Source organism: Copidosoma floridanum, unplaced genomic scaffold (assembly GCF_036245765.1).
Source record: "Copidosoma floridanum isolate Cflo_tuat_1 unplaced genomic scaffold, Cflo_Japanese_pri ptg000024l, whole genome shotgun sequence".
NCBI classification, from domain to species: domain Eukaryota; kingdom Metazoa; phylum Arthropoda; class Insecta; order Hymenoptera; family Encyrtidae; genus Copidosoma; species Copidosoma floridanum.
Genome location: NW_028321901.1, coordinates 7,990,450 through 8,006,896, shown reverse-complemented (window position 1 = coordinate 8,006,896; position 16,447 = coordinate 7,990,450). Strand labels below are relative to the sequence as shown.

General features: G+C 32.6%; 1 protein-coding gene across 2 annotated transcripts in view; it reads left to right on the top strand.

Moving 5' to 3' along the window:
* Positions 1 to 12,479, top strand: part of LOC106638127 (uncharacterized) — a 115,255-nt gene extending 102,776 nt beyond the window's left edge. For both annotated transcript variants that reach the window (XM_014351177.2, XM_089595054.1), the window contains one exon: positions 8,448 to 12,479. In XM_014351177.2, coding sequence (XP_014206663.2) covers positions 8,944 to 11,463 — 2,520 coding nt within the window. In that variant the 5' untranslated portion in view covers positions 8,448 to 8,943 and the 3' untranslated portion in view covers positions 11,464 to 12,479. The remainder of the gene's footprint in view (positions 1 to 8,447) is intronic.
* Positions 12,480 to 16,447: the final 3,968 nt, after the last annotated feature.

Here is a 16,447-nt window from a genome sequence, read left to right as displayed (position 1 = left end):
TGGAATGTAACATATAATGTTGTTATTATAAATAATTTTCCTTATTGTTTCTAACAATTCATTCTTGAGGGTTGCAAAATATGATAGACGTATTATCTGTGCAATGACTTGTCTTCCCGAAAGTTGGGTGTATGGCCATTTGCCGTATACAAATTTTAGATTAAATGTTCTTCTCTTTCTTCTCTTGTGATATACAAAGCTTTTTTATTTTATTTTTTCGTAGTACAGTTATAAACTATTATTTATGCGTTTTCTGTGTGTATTACGAGCATTCTTTAATATTAATTTACTCTTTTTGTATTTTACGCGGCGCGTTCGTAAAAATGAAAGAGTTTCTGAGCGAACAAGTGTTCATTTTCACGTCTGTTTTTACCCCCTATCTTACTAATATATAAAGCAAAGTCGCTAAAACCGTTATAATCGCTAACCATGACAACTACTGAACCAATTTAGCTGAAATTTTACATACCGATTCTTGACACTTCCTAGATGGTTTAAGCATGGTTTTTATCTTGAAAAATTTAATAACAATAGCAATGAATAAGCTCAAAGTTTTGCAAAAATACGCCAGCTTTTTACTTTAGTTCAGTAAAATCCGCTAGGTGGCGTTGTCATTAAATCAAAGCTACCTGCAACCGAATGAAACAAGTGTGGTTATAATATGCCGAAGCATCCCGGAAACTTTCGCAGTCGACTACCGGCAGTTTATCGAGCTGTATCGAGAATGTAGATAATAGTCGTGCAGCTGGGTATCCCAGTTACCGATGACGCTTTTCTCCAATGGGCAAGTGATCTAGGTCTACTTTCACCCTGAACCTCCAGGATTAACGAGTGCCACCAATAAAAAATTTATTCTAACCGATGACGTCTCCGGCGAAATACCGGGAAACGTGTCTAGCCAGAGCACATCCTGCTCCAACACTTCAGAGTTATGTGGCCGTACTACAATCTGGCCTGGTGCAGTCATAGAATTTTTTACTACAAATGTAAGCCAGGGAAGACAGCCCTGAAGAGTACGGGCAGCCACAATGGTCAACTTCTTAATGGTCGTTCCAATGACATACCTACAGAGAAGATATTCTCCAGGCCCACTTTCCCGACTAACGATAAGCTGTTGGTTATCCAGGGAATGACCTGAAGACGAGATATATTTTAGTTAGCAGCGTATCTCCCTCATGTACGGTCTCCGTACACAGACTTCAAGGGTAAGAGTGAAGCTACCATCAGCTGGCTCTCCATCATCAAGAATAATAATAAGGAAAAACTAAAAATTTCACCACTGGCCTTTTTCAGGGCCAATATAAGTATTTACGTTCATTACTTAACCTTCAATCTCATCGGATCTTTCAAGGGCCACCTAAGTTTAAACTACCTTGCCAACAAATATATTTTTACTACCATTTCTGGTAACATTATCCGTCGACTAAAAGACTACGTAAAGCCGGCCACTATTAACCCACGTCAATCATTCACTGGCAGACGTCACGAGCAGAGTTGTTCGTCGGGAGGCTGGGAATCACGGTGACCGACGACCCTATATTACCCTTTTGACCCGGGAATCACCAATCCTCTTCAAGGTCTGCGCTGGGCGAACCTAACAGCTATGAAGGAAAACAAAACTTGAGCCGACGGGAGTCTCCAACGGGCAAGCATCACGAACCAATCTCTACTAATCTCTGCACCTTAGATCATCAAAACAATTGAGTCTGAAAAAAAAGGTGCTTTAGACACCAACGTCTTCGACGTTATACCAGGAGACGTTGGAAAAGAGCACTACAACTAGCCCTAAAGCTTCAGACTTGCTAATTTTTCTCCCGATCAGTCTGGGTCTTCAACAGTAGACCAGAAAAGATCACCCTTAGGTATCCAGGCAGACACAATTGCTGTAAACTTGAGTCAAGAAAGAGTTTACTTAAGAAGCTCACCGTTTTTTTTAGGGCAATCGAACGTCTAACTACTTTGCTAACAAATATATAAGAACTTAACAAAGTTGACAGAAAACAGCCCTTTATGGCCAACGATTATTTTATGGCATAAGAAACGCACGGTACTATTCAGCATAATTATATATTTTTTTTAATTTTTACAGTTTATTATTTGACCAAATAAACTGTATGGATTGCGAACAAATATGTTTTTAATAAAAAGATTTTTATTCTGAGAAGTGTCAGGAATAAATGTAAAATTTCTAACGAAAATGTTTCGCATTACATGTTAAGACACTACGGTGTTTCATTTAATAAGCCTCGGGCAAAGCCGAGACGGGGAGCTGCTAGTTCGTTTATAATTCTTGTATCCGGAAGGAACTGTCGAGTTGGGGAGCAAATTCGTCTCAGTCGGTACCGATGCGTCTTGGTGCCTTTCACTTTTCTTTCTCCTCTCTTGTTATAACTTTGCTGTCCCTTGATCATGGGGCCTTCAGTACACAAGCTTTTTTCTTCTTATCCACATGTTAAGTTCGTATTTCTTTATTTCTCTGTAATTTTACATTGTGATTTCTGTAATTGATGTTGACTATCTCGTACGGTCCCTCGTACTGCTCATCGAGTTTGCCTTTAGATAGCTCCTTTCGTACATATACCATTTCACCTTTCAAAAAAAAAATTGTGTTTAGCGTCCTGTCATATTAGTATTTTGATCGGTATTTGTTTTGGGTCATTGCTGTAAATGTTCATGATTGCGCAAGTGTCCACGTAATTCGTTGCAGTAACTGTATATATTTGGTCCGACTCTGGCTTTTTGAGGCTTGACAGGAGTTCCGCCTGCTGATCGAATACGAGCTTGTAAGGTGTATAGCCTGTGCTCTCGTGCAGCATGCGTTCGATTGCACCATTGCTCTGAAGATGGATTGCCGTGCTCCAAAGTTTTTCAATTTTGAATTATCACGTGAACTTGTCCATCGTTTTGTTTATAAAATGCGTCCCCCGGTCTGATAATAATTTTTCTGGGGCTCCAAAGTATGCTAAAAATTTATTTGTTAAGGCTTCTACCGTTTCTTTAGCTGTTGCTCTTTGTACCGGTATTAACACAATTAACTTATTTAGCCAATTCTAGCCGTTTGTTGAAGGCTTATTAATTGGTCCATAATAGTCGATTGAGATTTTCTCAAACGATCTTCTGGACATGTCTGTAATGAGCATAGCTTGCTTTTGTTTTTACATGCACTAGTTTTTTAGTCTGACATGACCTGCATCCAAGTATAAATTGCCTTACGTCGGCAATAATAATCCCTCGCTATCTTATGATAAGTCTTAATTATTTTAATTGCACTAGAGCGCCGCTGGAGGCTCGCCCCACTACTCAGCCAGCTGAAAAATTCTATTTTTTTAAACCGATTTCTTTCAATCTTACTGGAGGTTCCATGAAATGGCATTCCAGCATAATGTAGAGTAAGTTTAAAGAAACCAAGGTAAAATTTTTTTTGGTAAAATTAACGTAAAATGGTCCAAAAAATTTTTATGGCCATTTTTCAAAAGAACTTTTTTGTACTTTTCTTATCGGTTCGACAAAAGTTTACCACCGATCTTTCTGAAATTTAGTGTGAATGTTGGGAGCTATAATACCTACATTATCCCTAAATTTTAACTTATAATATTCATTAGAACAAGAGTTGTTGAATTTCGAAAATATGGCCAAAAATGACGGTTTTTTCAAAATTGCAAAAAAAACGGCTTAATCGATTTCAATTTTGCGCGTCGCATTTTTCGGGTCTTGAAATTGCGCATCTTTTTTATCTAGACGCAGAAAATCTGTTTTTGCCATTTTTACCATTTTTTGAGGCCTTTACTGTTATTTCCAGCTGTTAAAAAATATTGCAATCTTTATTGAATACCACTTTCTAGCGAATACAATTTTTTTTGTTTCAATCAGAATTTCCTTGACGGAAAAGCTAATTATATTACTCTAAGAGATCGATTGGTGGTAGTATTGGATTCCCAAGCATCTATACTGATGCCTGGCTTACCTTTAAAATCTTGGCGCTTGACATCCAGTCCAACTTTCGCTTGGAAGTTATCTATTGAGTCATCAAGTATCGCTCCAATCTTTCCGTTTAATCCCGTGCTATTTACTGTACTTTTCTTTGTCTGTGTACCCCGCCGTGATTCATTTATTCGTTTTTTGCTTACACTCTCACTAGACGGTCTGCTCTGTGCCCTTTTATTCAGCGTTGGTCGTCTTCCTTTGACCGTATTCAGTATTTTTGGTTGTCGCTTGCTACTCTCTTGGAGCACACCTTGCACGTAAGCTTGGACCCATCGGTCATTCCCCTTTTCTCTTTTATCATTCTCGCTTGGCATACCTGCGTTTGAACTCATCTTCTCTAGGATGTTTATAGATTCGAGAATTTTCTATCTCTTTTCGATTAACTTTGCAACCAGTCCTGCCTGTGCCCGGAGGTGATCCCAGTGCTTATCATTATTCGCATTTACCTCTATTATATCTGTATCTGCTATTCTTGCCTTCCCTTTACTTTTCTCGTTTGCTAAGCTAGCTGTGGATAGTTGAAATCCCCAATGTTTTGCTGGCTCACAATTTACGTTTAAAGCCGCCGATGAGTCACAGTTCGCTAAGATAATTTTCTTTGATACACTGCCTTTTTGCGGTGTTACTGAAAAATTTGGCGGGTATCTATGCAACGTATCTAGTTGCCTTTTACGATTTTTGTGTTATATTTTCGTTGACTATCTAGTTCTAAATGAGGTGTGCTAGTTATTCCCACTCCTTTTTAAATATTTTCTTCTGTGCGCATGTAGGCTAATTTATCATCGGTCGGACCCTGCGATAAGTTTTGTTCTCCATCATTGTTTGAAAATCCCATTTCAATACTTTTCTTCTGATCGATCGATTCTGCAAAGCAAAAAGATACTCCGAGGGTCATATCTTCCACAAACACTTAAGAATTTGAACATCATTCAAACAGGCCAGAGGTTGAGAGTTGAAGTAGGCTTTGATTCTACAGAGCAGTGTTGTATATTCGATAAAAATAAAATTTTGTACATCAATTACTCGTTCAAAATGATGCTTCACCAACTTATAATCGGCTTCACACATACCTTCAAAGTGGGGAGCAAGCTCTGGATTGAAGTTTCATTGCATTCGAAGGTTGGTCAAGTTCTGAGCTAAGGACGTAAAATTAAAGATATTTGCGTTCATTTTGCAAAGTTCTGCGTTAGTTTCTACGAAGTTAGTCCCTTGATCGCTAAATAGTTTTGTACAATATCCGCGACGAGAAGTACATCTACGGAAGACATCAATAGAAGCTTCAACCGAATAGTCTTCGACCATTTGAAGGGGAATCGCACTAGCTACCGTGAATATAAAAATGATGCCAAAGGCTTTTAAAATACCCTTTTCTTTATTAACAGATATCTGAACAGGAAACGGTCCAGCGTAATCAACACTAAGTTTTTGAAAAGGAACACTTTGGATGAAGGGAAATCTCAGAAAATCAATGATTAACTGAGTTTGAGTCCTTGATTGAGCTAAGCTAAATTCACCCATAAGGAGTCATTACTTATTTATTTTATTTCATTTTTTTCATTTTGTAAGTAGATGTAAATAAATAACCGCGCGCGTAATGCAGCCACAGTAAATGTGTGGGTCTCGAGCTCGGAAAAACAACAGAGAAAGCGTGCTTCAATAAACATACTCTGATCGATAAATTTTTGTTTTGTTTTCTTATTAAACAACAACGAGATATTCATGGATTTTATTAATTATACTATCTGAAACAAGCATGAATTTATTTACGACTTTTGTCGAGTGTTTTTAGGATATGTACAGAAAAGTATTCAGAAATTGCAGCACGAGCTTTAATGGCAATCTATATTTTTTGACACGTATTTTCAAAAATAAATAAGTGTAGCAAAGTAAATTATTAATGATACATCAACAAAAAAACGCTCGTGCAATTTGGGACATATTAATATCTTAAACAATGTTGCTCACCGACCATAATATTTTAATAATGAATTAAATTAACAATAATCAAGACATGTCATTTAGTAATTTTTAAATACTAAATAACACTTTAATTATAAGTATCAATGCAACAATCAATTCAATGATTTCATTATTCGACGCTCAGTTTACTAAACATTACAGTTTGGGTTTCTTTAATAAGTGACGAATAATTTGCACTTACATAACTAGAGAAATATGGCCTCACACTTTATGTATAATATAAATTAAAACTCTGGTTTGGATAAAAAAAAAAATTACGAGCACTTTTGTAATAAAAAACGTAATTTATTATTTTGCTTTGTCGAAATTATTTTTAGTATTAAAACGTCACATGTGTTAAGCATTTATGTAAAAAAGACAATGAAATATTTCTTTAATACAAAAACCAACTTATTATAATTGTGCTGATAAAAAAAAAAAATATATCAGTTAGATTCGAAAGCTGGAATGTTTGGCTGAAGCAAAAGACTTAGCCCGCGCAGCTATCGTTGATCGTACCTGAGACGTAAAAGATGTCATATTTAAGTTTGAGAAGTGGGTGGGACTCAGGTTAAGGGTCTGGGTAGGAGGCTCTCCCACTGAAGTGCTGAAGCTTGTTCTATGGAGAAAGGGTGATTGCGCACTGCGCATGTGGCGAATTCCCAAAAATCTGGAAACCTTCATGTTGTCTGACCTACATAACCGTAAAAACAACGAGTTTAGTCGCCTGGTTTTTTTGAAATGATTAAAAATGACATCACGAGCAGTCTAACCTTTTTAGTAACCTATGCTTTATCTTATCTTTTGGCTGTCACGTTTGGGTAGGTTTACTTTTCAGTTGAAATACAGTGCCATGTTACAAAAAGAGTCATAGTATGAACATCTGAGCATCGATGAGCAATACATGTAGGCTAACAGAAAAGAAGACTATTGAGCAAAAATAAAACATTGATCAGCATAACTAATGACCTCTAGATTAAATCCACCTCTTGTTTTAAGACAGCGACTAAAAGTTATCGCAAAAAGTCAACTTATGGATCCCCTGACGAAAGGGACATTCGTTTGGATGCGAGAATACTATTTAATAAGCAGTAGATTCAAACGAACTGGCCCTATTTGTTTTCTTCCAAAATGCTGGAGGCTCGAGAATTGTCACCCTTACCCGTGAACAATGTAAGCGTAATCACTTAAAAGGTAATAAATTCTCACAATCGATTCAAGGTGGGTTTATCCCTGCTACTACCATTAGGTTGTTAAGTTTCTGCCAATATCTGTTGGTGTAGAAGTTGAATTTACTCACAGTCAGGGCTATAAAAATATCCACATCTCCCATCTGATGATTTTTAAAAAAAAGAGGCAAGGGACTTATTATCTTCTTAGATTGGCTGTTAGCTTCAGAACAAAAGTTAGGTGGGCAATTAGTTGTAGCAGAAATGTAAGAATTAATAAGACGACCTTTAATCATAATAGCGTTAAATTTTCTTTAAAGCCGTGGTATAACTATCCTCAGACAATGGAATATTTTTTATTAAATCTTAAGCCTCCCCCTTTAGATATGTGCGCAGATATTGGTACTATATAATGGGAGAAATTTCAGTTTTTTTATGCACAAGAGCCCTGTATACTCCGTGGAAACATTTTATTCATCCATCTTGTGTAATTAAACAAACATTTATTAATAAATATTTTTAGCCCTTCTGTTAAATATATATTGTGGGTGTTATGAACGCGGCAAAGATTATGTGTGAGCGTATGTAACAGGTAAAAGTGCGACGTTAGAAATGTTGACGACCTAAAAAAATGTTTTGCATATATTATTTTTTATAATTTTTCCATATTCTAATCGCTACGCTTACAGCTTCTTATTTTTGTTGTATCCCTTACCCTAAAAACTAGAATTTTTTTTCGTTCCTCATTGTATCGAATATTAATTTTCTGTCTTTTTTATTCTAACAAATAATTTTGAAAAAGTTTTTGATAGTACAATATTACCTTTGATGTTCATGTTTATTAATTTAAAAAAAAAAGTTACTTCTACTACTTATGAATCTAACATTTAGGTATAAGCTTTGGATGCTAGAAATCAATGATATTTTTAATAGTCTTATAGTCTTTGATTCTCTTGAATAATTTAATATATATATATATATATATATATATATATATATCATGTTTGAAAAAAAACGTGTTTGATGTGTACGTTTGTACAGCCTGAACAGCAATGTTTTTATATTTTTTAATTATCTGACTAGAATTTATCTTTGTAGGCAAATAAATTTTTCCCGTTTTGTATTTCCTTTTTAAAAGTTTTACCCGCTTCTCTGTCATCGCGTGAAAAGTAATATTCCATCTATATTTATTGAAAAAATAAAAGAAAATAATTGAATAAATATTTTCAAATGCTCTCCTTAAGAACTGTGATTGTTTTTCATGTTAGTCAGTTATATATCATTACAATCTTTCACTGTAATTAATCGATTTTCATACTTATATTTTTATTTCAGATGGTTCGAATGGCTTGACGCTACTTTGGCCTCGGATTTTGGAACCGCCAAACAACGATTCTGTGTAGAAACAATGTTTATAGTATATTCTATTACCTTTAATGGTTTAAGTTACAGTTAATTAGATTATCAGTATGAATTCTTTAAAAAGAAACATCAAGGATTCACATTGTTACATAATTGAAACAGTCGACATTTAAAAGTATAAAAAATAATTTATGTGTTGTATCCAAACATAATTTAATGTGTGATGCTCACAGATGATTCGATCTACATCGTCACGTCGCTATTATACTTAAATAAGCTATCTACATGCTCTTTAATCAATAAAAATTGTAATCCTTATCCGTTACTTATTCGCATACAAGTAAAACTTCATTACAAGAGAATTTTCACTGAAGTCTTTAAATTTTTGCTGCAACCACAAAAAACACACACAACATATTTCAAATCATCTAAGAACCAACCCATTCAAATTTTCATTGTGCATTAATAAATGCATTTAATAATGCATAAGTTAGTTTTTCAAATGCTATGCTTATTATTCGGTAATGAATTGGTACTTACAACAAGTGAAAGTGATGCAAGCGATGTTTTTAATATAGATCATACAACTTTTGAGCAAAGAATTGCAGCTATATTCAACAAGGTTGCTCATAGTTCTGCAACAACAAAACGAAGTGTTCCGGCGTATGAAGCACAAATATCACAGAGTACTACACATTCAACAACTCCATCTTCAAAAGACTTTTCTTCTTTTTCAACCCCTTTGGTATTATATCCTATGGTTACTACAAAGTCAACCAACCCTCCAGTATTTCAAGATTTACCATCATATGGGCCTCCTTCGAGAGCACTTTTCACTCCACCACTTCCGCCGGAATATGCGAATCCATTTGCTAATAAGCCAACACTTAGAGGAACAAACGTTGATATTCATCAAAGTATCAGGCGTCCCATACCTCCTCCAAGCCTCACTCTATCACACGAAAGAATACCGATAAAACCACCTGATTTGATTGAAGATAGCACAAAAATTATTAATAAGCAATCCAAAACAAAAGACGGAGGACATGATTTTATAAATAAAGAACAATTTGAAATGCCGGACGGGGAGAAAGATTTTAATAATACTAATGATTACACTTCGTCTTTGCACATAACTAGTATTTCAAGAATATTGTTAGGTAGTAATGGTCGAAAACAGGATATTCCTGAAGTTTTACTGAAACAAATTTCAACTAAATCACCCCTAGGACACTTGAACATCAAATATCAAAGTAAAGAACAAACAACTGTTTCCATTGCTCAATCAATTGATGAGATTCACTTTACTTCATCATACTCTCCAATCATAACCGTGTCAAATGAAAAAAGTAGTACTGAAGGAAGTGATAGTATATACTATGAGAGTTCCCGGAAAAATGAGCAACCAGTTAATAAACACAATCTTGGTATCAGAAATAATGATAAATTTTCATATTCTCAGCCTCAACCTCCTATGTTACCATCAGAAATTCCTGATATTAAGAAAAATGTAAGAAATTTAAATTTACACTTGATTTCACATACCTTAGAACCCATGTGGAAGATAGCTTTGTCACTTCATGTTTATTTATCAGCTCTAGTTTTTACATTAATAGCACTTTACTCAGTTTATAAAATAGTTCGATTTAATGATGCAACTAATCTTTTAACGCAGTGGTATTTTTTGACTGTTCACTTATTATTAACCTTAATTTGTACTTTACGATGCTTCCATCTATTTTACGATGCATACAACTTAGGTCATTCTTTACCAGAAGCACTTTCAAATATACTTATGTTTCTACCTTCTTCTTTACTTACTGCAGTATTTGCTACACTTATACTCTACATGTTTCGATGTTCCGTAGCCCAGACTATATACCACAATAAATTTTGGTCACCATTTATAGTTGTTGTTGTATTCATTATTTATACAACATTATCTCTATCTTTTTATATATCTGATCATTTTCTTGGTTTAAAAAATAGTTCTAAAATACTTTATCTTATTTGTCAGTGCATATATGTTATAATTTGTGTAGCATTAGGGCTATGTTATATGTATGTATATCGTGTGATAAAGACACAATTACATATAAGTGGTACTAAATCAATTAGTAATCACATGACTACAGACATTGCCATGTCTACTCTTAGAACTGCCATTACTATAACCATTTCTACAGCATTACTTTTTATTCTTATGGGTTTTGTACAGTTGTATGGTATATTTAAAGTTCAAGATCATCTCCAACCACACTTTTGGTTATGGTGGTGTTGGGAATTTCTTGTTCGTGTTATAGAGTTGATAATTTGTACATTAATTTCATGGGTCGCAAGCTTATCGCAATATCAAACTCGAGAGAAAGAAGTTCAGCAACATGTTGTTCACTCGGGATTTGCTCTATTTCCGTGTGGTAACTCTTTTTCAGCTGAACAAATAGATGATGCATTGTATCCAGCAATATGTAGTACGAATCAAGCAATCCACAACTATACAGTTCGTACAGGTAAACAAGTTTATGATGACAGTTTTCCCTTGAATACGTTATCAGAACATCTAAATGTTAATAATACATTCGAAAGACATTCTTCAAGAGAGTCTGAACCATCAAACCATTTTCCTCAAGAGTTACGAGATTCTTTTACTCATCAAACGAATGAAACGCATAGTTTTTGTAAACTAGATAGAAAACATCAGTATAAAGCTTCTACACAGACTAATGGAAATTCTTCAGCATCCGGATCTACAATGTTAGTCGCTGAAGATGGTTTTGTCAGATTTAGAAACTTAGGATCTGAGGAAGATTTAACAGATTCTCAAACGTCAGTCGTAGTATCGTTAGATAAAAGAAGAAACTCTATCACATGTAGTGATAGATTCCGTGTAAAAGAGACGACTGCAATGACTCAGATAGTGCAAAATCATCAAAATTCTATGCCTCACTTACATTCCAGTCATCGAAATCATGTTTGTAATGATACATAAAGAAAAAATTTTACATAATACTTATCTTAATGGTAACTTATATGTATTCATGTATATGCGTGTATGTGTATACTTGTAAAAAATTAAACTACTATTTATATAGGCATACCTCTAAATCAACACTCATCTAACTATACATACATACGTTCTTAAAAACAAAGATGCATGCATTTATATTGGGAACTGATATCAATGCTAATATGAAACATAGGATAAGTATGCAATTAGTCTGTTGACAACATGTGTTGTATAAAATTTGATTTTTGTATCATTGTACTAAATGAAGTAAGTTTCAGGTATAAAAGCATATTAACCATAAAGCAAGAAATCGACCTCTAAGATAGCATTAAACACTACGTTTAAAAAAAATAAGAGCAAACTCTATCATGATTTTCTTTCATTCGAGTCAATCATAAATATAATAAAAATAGAGCTAAAAAAATTTATCCTAGCCTGTAAAAGTCGTCAGTCTTGTGATGAATCCATAGCTATCGGATTTGTGGCTTACATTTTAACAGTTTCCAAAATTTTTATACATCAGATATTCACATAATAATATGCATACACACATATATATCAGATATTCACACAATAATATGCATACACACATATATGCACATATTCATACGTAGTTTTGTAAGTCTGCGTGGTTCGAAATTTCACAAAAACCTTTTATTTTCTGCCCAAACATCTTGCACGTTCCGCCTGTACTCTTTTGTTTGGATGTTACTAAATACAAAACTGAACGCGTGCAAAAAATATAACTTTTTAACTACACGTGATATGCCTAACCAGGCAAAATAAAATCAATGGAAAAAAAGCTATTAGTTTTTTCAGGGGTTTGAACAAAAAGTGACTACTTACAAGAATTAATAGCAGAAAAAAATCTTTTTACTTTTGGACCACTCTAAACTACATATGTACGTGAATGCATACATGCTTATAATTTAATTTTTAATGACAGAAACTTGAGGGCAATCAGACATATTATATACAAATGTGTGAAGTATATTAATGAACCCATTTTTAGTATAATCTGTAATTTGATGTTTATATATATATATATATATATATATATATATATATATATATATATTAAATGAGCTTTTTTTACAGAACTTAATATGTGATAGAAAAAATTTAACACTATGTCGGACATTTTTTTTTTTTGGTGCTCTCTTTTCTATTTACAATTTTTATGAGTCTTTTATGTAAAAATTATTTGCCATTATCATTAAATAATTAACAATTTACGTATTATCTATGTATTTTCATAATAAATTTTAAGTATGAAGTAAGATGAAAACTATGATTTGTTGGTTAAAATTTTTCTACGAATTAAAAAATAAGTTTTGCTGTTTCATTTATAGAATGTAATTGACAGTCCGAAAAATATTTTCTGATAAAGAAATTTACGTGCGGCGTTGGATACTTATACTTTATGTTTAATTTTTATGTATAATAAATAATAACTAAAATATTGTAGTGAACAAGTGTACGAGAATTCTTATAGTTTCAGATTCAAAACATCTTCTGAATACGATGACTAAATTTTTCACGTTTAATAAAACTTTTGAAGGTGTGCATTTCATATTTATATGTAAATAAATTGAAAATTGAATTTAAACAGTGTATGGTTTTTATTTATTTTAATTTGACACAACAATAACTAAATTTAATATTTTCCATAAAAAAATATGTATCGCTGAACTGTTGCTGTAATGTAAGTAAATTAATGACTAACTAAATGCATCATTTCCTACTTATAGTTATACTCCTAAATAATTCTTGGTTCAAGAAATAGTAAACTGAAAATTGTTAAAGACAAAACTAATTTAAAATGGCTTTCAAATTAACCTTACTCAAAGTTGCAGTAAAGTAGCATCTAGTTGATCCCGACTTGAAAACCTTGCTCAGTTAGTTTTTTTTATCAAATTCTTCAGTTGCAAATAAGTGTACTCTTAGTATTATAAGAAATGCTTCTAGTTAAAATAGTTCTTTAAATTAGCTGATTCTACAATAAAAATTCTTGTTAGCTGTTCCTCTGCAGCAATTTTCAGTTAACAGCATTTTTGAGTTAGCTGTTTTTAGACTTCAGTTTTCAATTGGCTCCTTCTACATTAAAGCTTTTAATTAGCTGTTTCTCTTGCCGTTGTTAGTAGTTATGTTTAGTAGAATTTGTATACAGTTTTTTCTGACAAAAGTAGTTAGCCTCAAAATTACAAATCCTTTGTTACGATTTAAAAAATTTACATTTTATATATCCGAGGTTTCCAATACATATAATTTTCGATTGTCTGATACATCATATGATAAGTAGCTTTGTAACTGAGTAGATTACTTGGTGATAGTGTCTTTTAATTTATATTAGGATATTTATTGATAACTTGCGTGATTATTTCTTGTTAATATACGTATGAAGTCCCACCATTGAATTAAAAAAAAATCTTATTGTATTCGTTGCGTGAGATTTTAGGTCAGAGTATTTTATATTAAAAAAAAAAAAAAAAAAAAGTAGTCCAATATTAAGAGTTCTGTTTAAAAAATCTGAAAGTTACATCTTTTCTTACTTTAAAATCATTATAATCATTGTAAATCATTACAATATCTCATAAATACGATATCTAATTGTATCGTTGTGTAATTTTATTCAGACGCTTAAAAAATGAGCACTATCTCGTCCTTCGAAAGCATGCAAGTTTTACTTTTCGCGCTAGTTGAAAAATGTACTATTACAGAAGATTTTAATTCTGATTAGGATAATTTTAAAATAATAATTGTAAATTTTTCAATCTACCTACACCACAAAAAATGGACTTAAACAATATTACACTGATAAAAGTAATATAAAGCAATAACTTATTATTTTATTAATGAAAGTTTGAGAAATTATATAAATGCCTTTAACTTGCACCAATGTTGTTTCCCAAAGAAAAGAGAACCTACATAACTTTTTGATTACCAATGCATAGAAGTAATATTTTTTTTTTTTACCAGGTTACAGTGACAGCTTATTGGCCTAGGCGCCCGCGCTGGGTCCTCTCATAACTTATGTGAGGGGATGTATTGCCACCACGGTGTAAGATAAGACAGGTGGTACGAAGTACTAATTTTGGATTAATAAGAGCTTAAAAAGAACTCTTTAGATTCGTACTTTTATTACGCATTTTTTAATTCATTACACTTCCCATGTCAAATGCATAGTTTTTTCGTAAATCGCAAAAAAGTGACTTCGACGATTCTTACCATTTTTTAAAACTATCTTTCTCTATGAGGATCGGCGTTTAAACTTCATGACATTTGTATTGTAACTATCTAAAAAAAAAAATTTTTAAAGGGAAGCTCTCAAGTTCATGTTTTTTGTGGCCATTAATCATATAACTTTAGCTGACTAATACACACATTTATTCATAATAGAGTTAACAAAAAAAAATTACACCAAAAATGTGTCTTTGAAAATGTTAGCTAACAATTTCATAAAATCAATAGGAATGTGACATGTTTTATTCGTTATAATTTTATCATAGAAACCTTAATTCTAAATAATTGAAATCATCATTAATCATAAATATTGAACTACTTTTTGTATTGAGGTAACAAATATAATAATTAACAAAGTTTGAGTAATAAAAGATAAAAACTAAAATTTTTTCGATAAAATTTTTTGTCAGCAGAGAAACAAAATCAATAAAAAAACTGACATATCACATTCGTTACAATTTTATTGTACAAAATTTGTAATACAATTAACCATTTCAAGACAAACATTTTTTTTTTGATGTAACAAATTTGTAGATTTATAAAGTTCAAATAAAAAGCATTAGTATTGCAAATATTCTTTTAACAACATAAATTGAAAACGCACACGTTTAGAGAGCCAAATGAAGAAAAATTCAGAGCTAAAATATATAAACTTTTTCTAAATTAACAATCCGTGATTTTTTCAGTTACATCTAAATAAATATTAAGGAAATGTATTTGTGTTAATGGGGTATGTGTTTAGTATAATATATTCAAGGTCTATATGACTTTTCGAATAAGTTTTAATTTTATAGCTACAGAACCTTATAAATTGAAATTCAGTTTTTTTTATAAATTTCAATCTTCATTATTTTTAATAACATATATTGATCATTCTACTGAAAACAGCATATTTAATGTCTCAGTTGATTGAACGTCGTTTAGAGAAGTATCGATCTGAAAACTTTTTTAATCATTCAAGGGATGTTTACTGCTGAAGGTGAAACATAACTTAGACCGTCAAAAAGTATGACTTTAGTTTGAGATGCAAAAAAGGAGCTAAATTAGCTATTTAGCCTCGTGTCTCACTCAAAAAATTTACAGTTTTCACAACACATACGGAATCAACATGCAAAGTTTTTCATTTTTCTACGGCATGGGATTTCAAAGTTACTAGCGTAAAAACCATCTTAAAGCACTTTAGGCAGCCAACAAAAATTGTTTTCAAGACTTGGATGCTATTAAAGTTATGAGACCGAAATCTTATAAATTCATTATTTCAACGGAAAATGCTTTCACAAATGTATACAATTAAATTTAATTGTTCCAATTGGAGCAATTTATATTTAAAAAAGGTCGAGAATATTGCAGAAATTTCTTCCGATTATTTCATTTGAATAGGTCAGTACTACAGGCTCGTGAATTTGGCAATTCTATCTCTCCAAAAAAAAAACCTAAAAGCACATAACGCTGAGAAATGTTACGTAACTTTTCAAAGCGTTGGGTTATCGACTTGGAAGGCGGTGGGTAAAATATTATTGTTTTGTATATGATATAAGTGCAGTGGCTAAGTATAGTTTTAATTTCGTGCATTACAATCTCGATTTTTCGATGTATTTATAAGAGCCAGTAAAGCTCTTTTTTTAACAATTCAGAATGCTAAAGAATGTCATGTATCTTTATAAAGCGTACGATTATCGACTGCGAAAACAGCTGGTTAAAATACAACTGGTGCTCAAGTGGC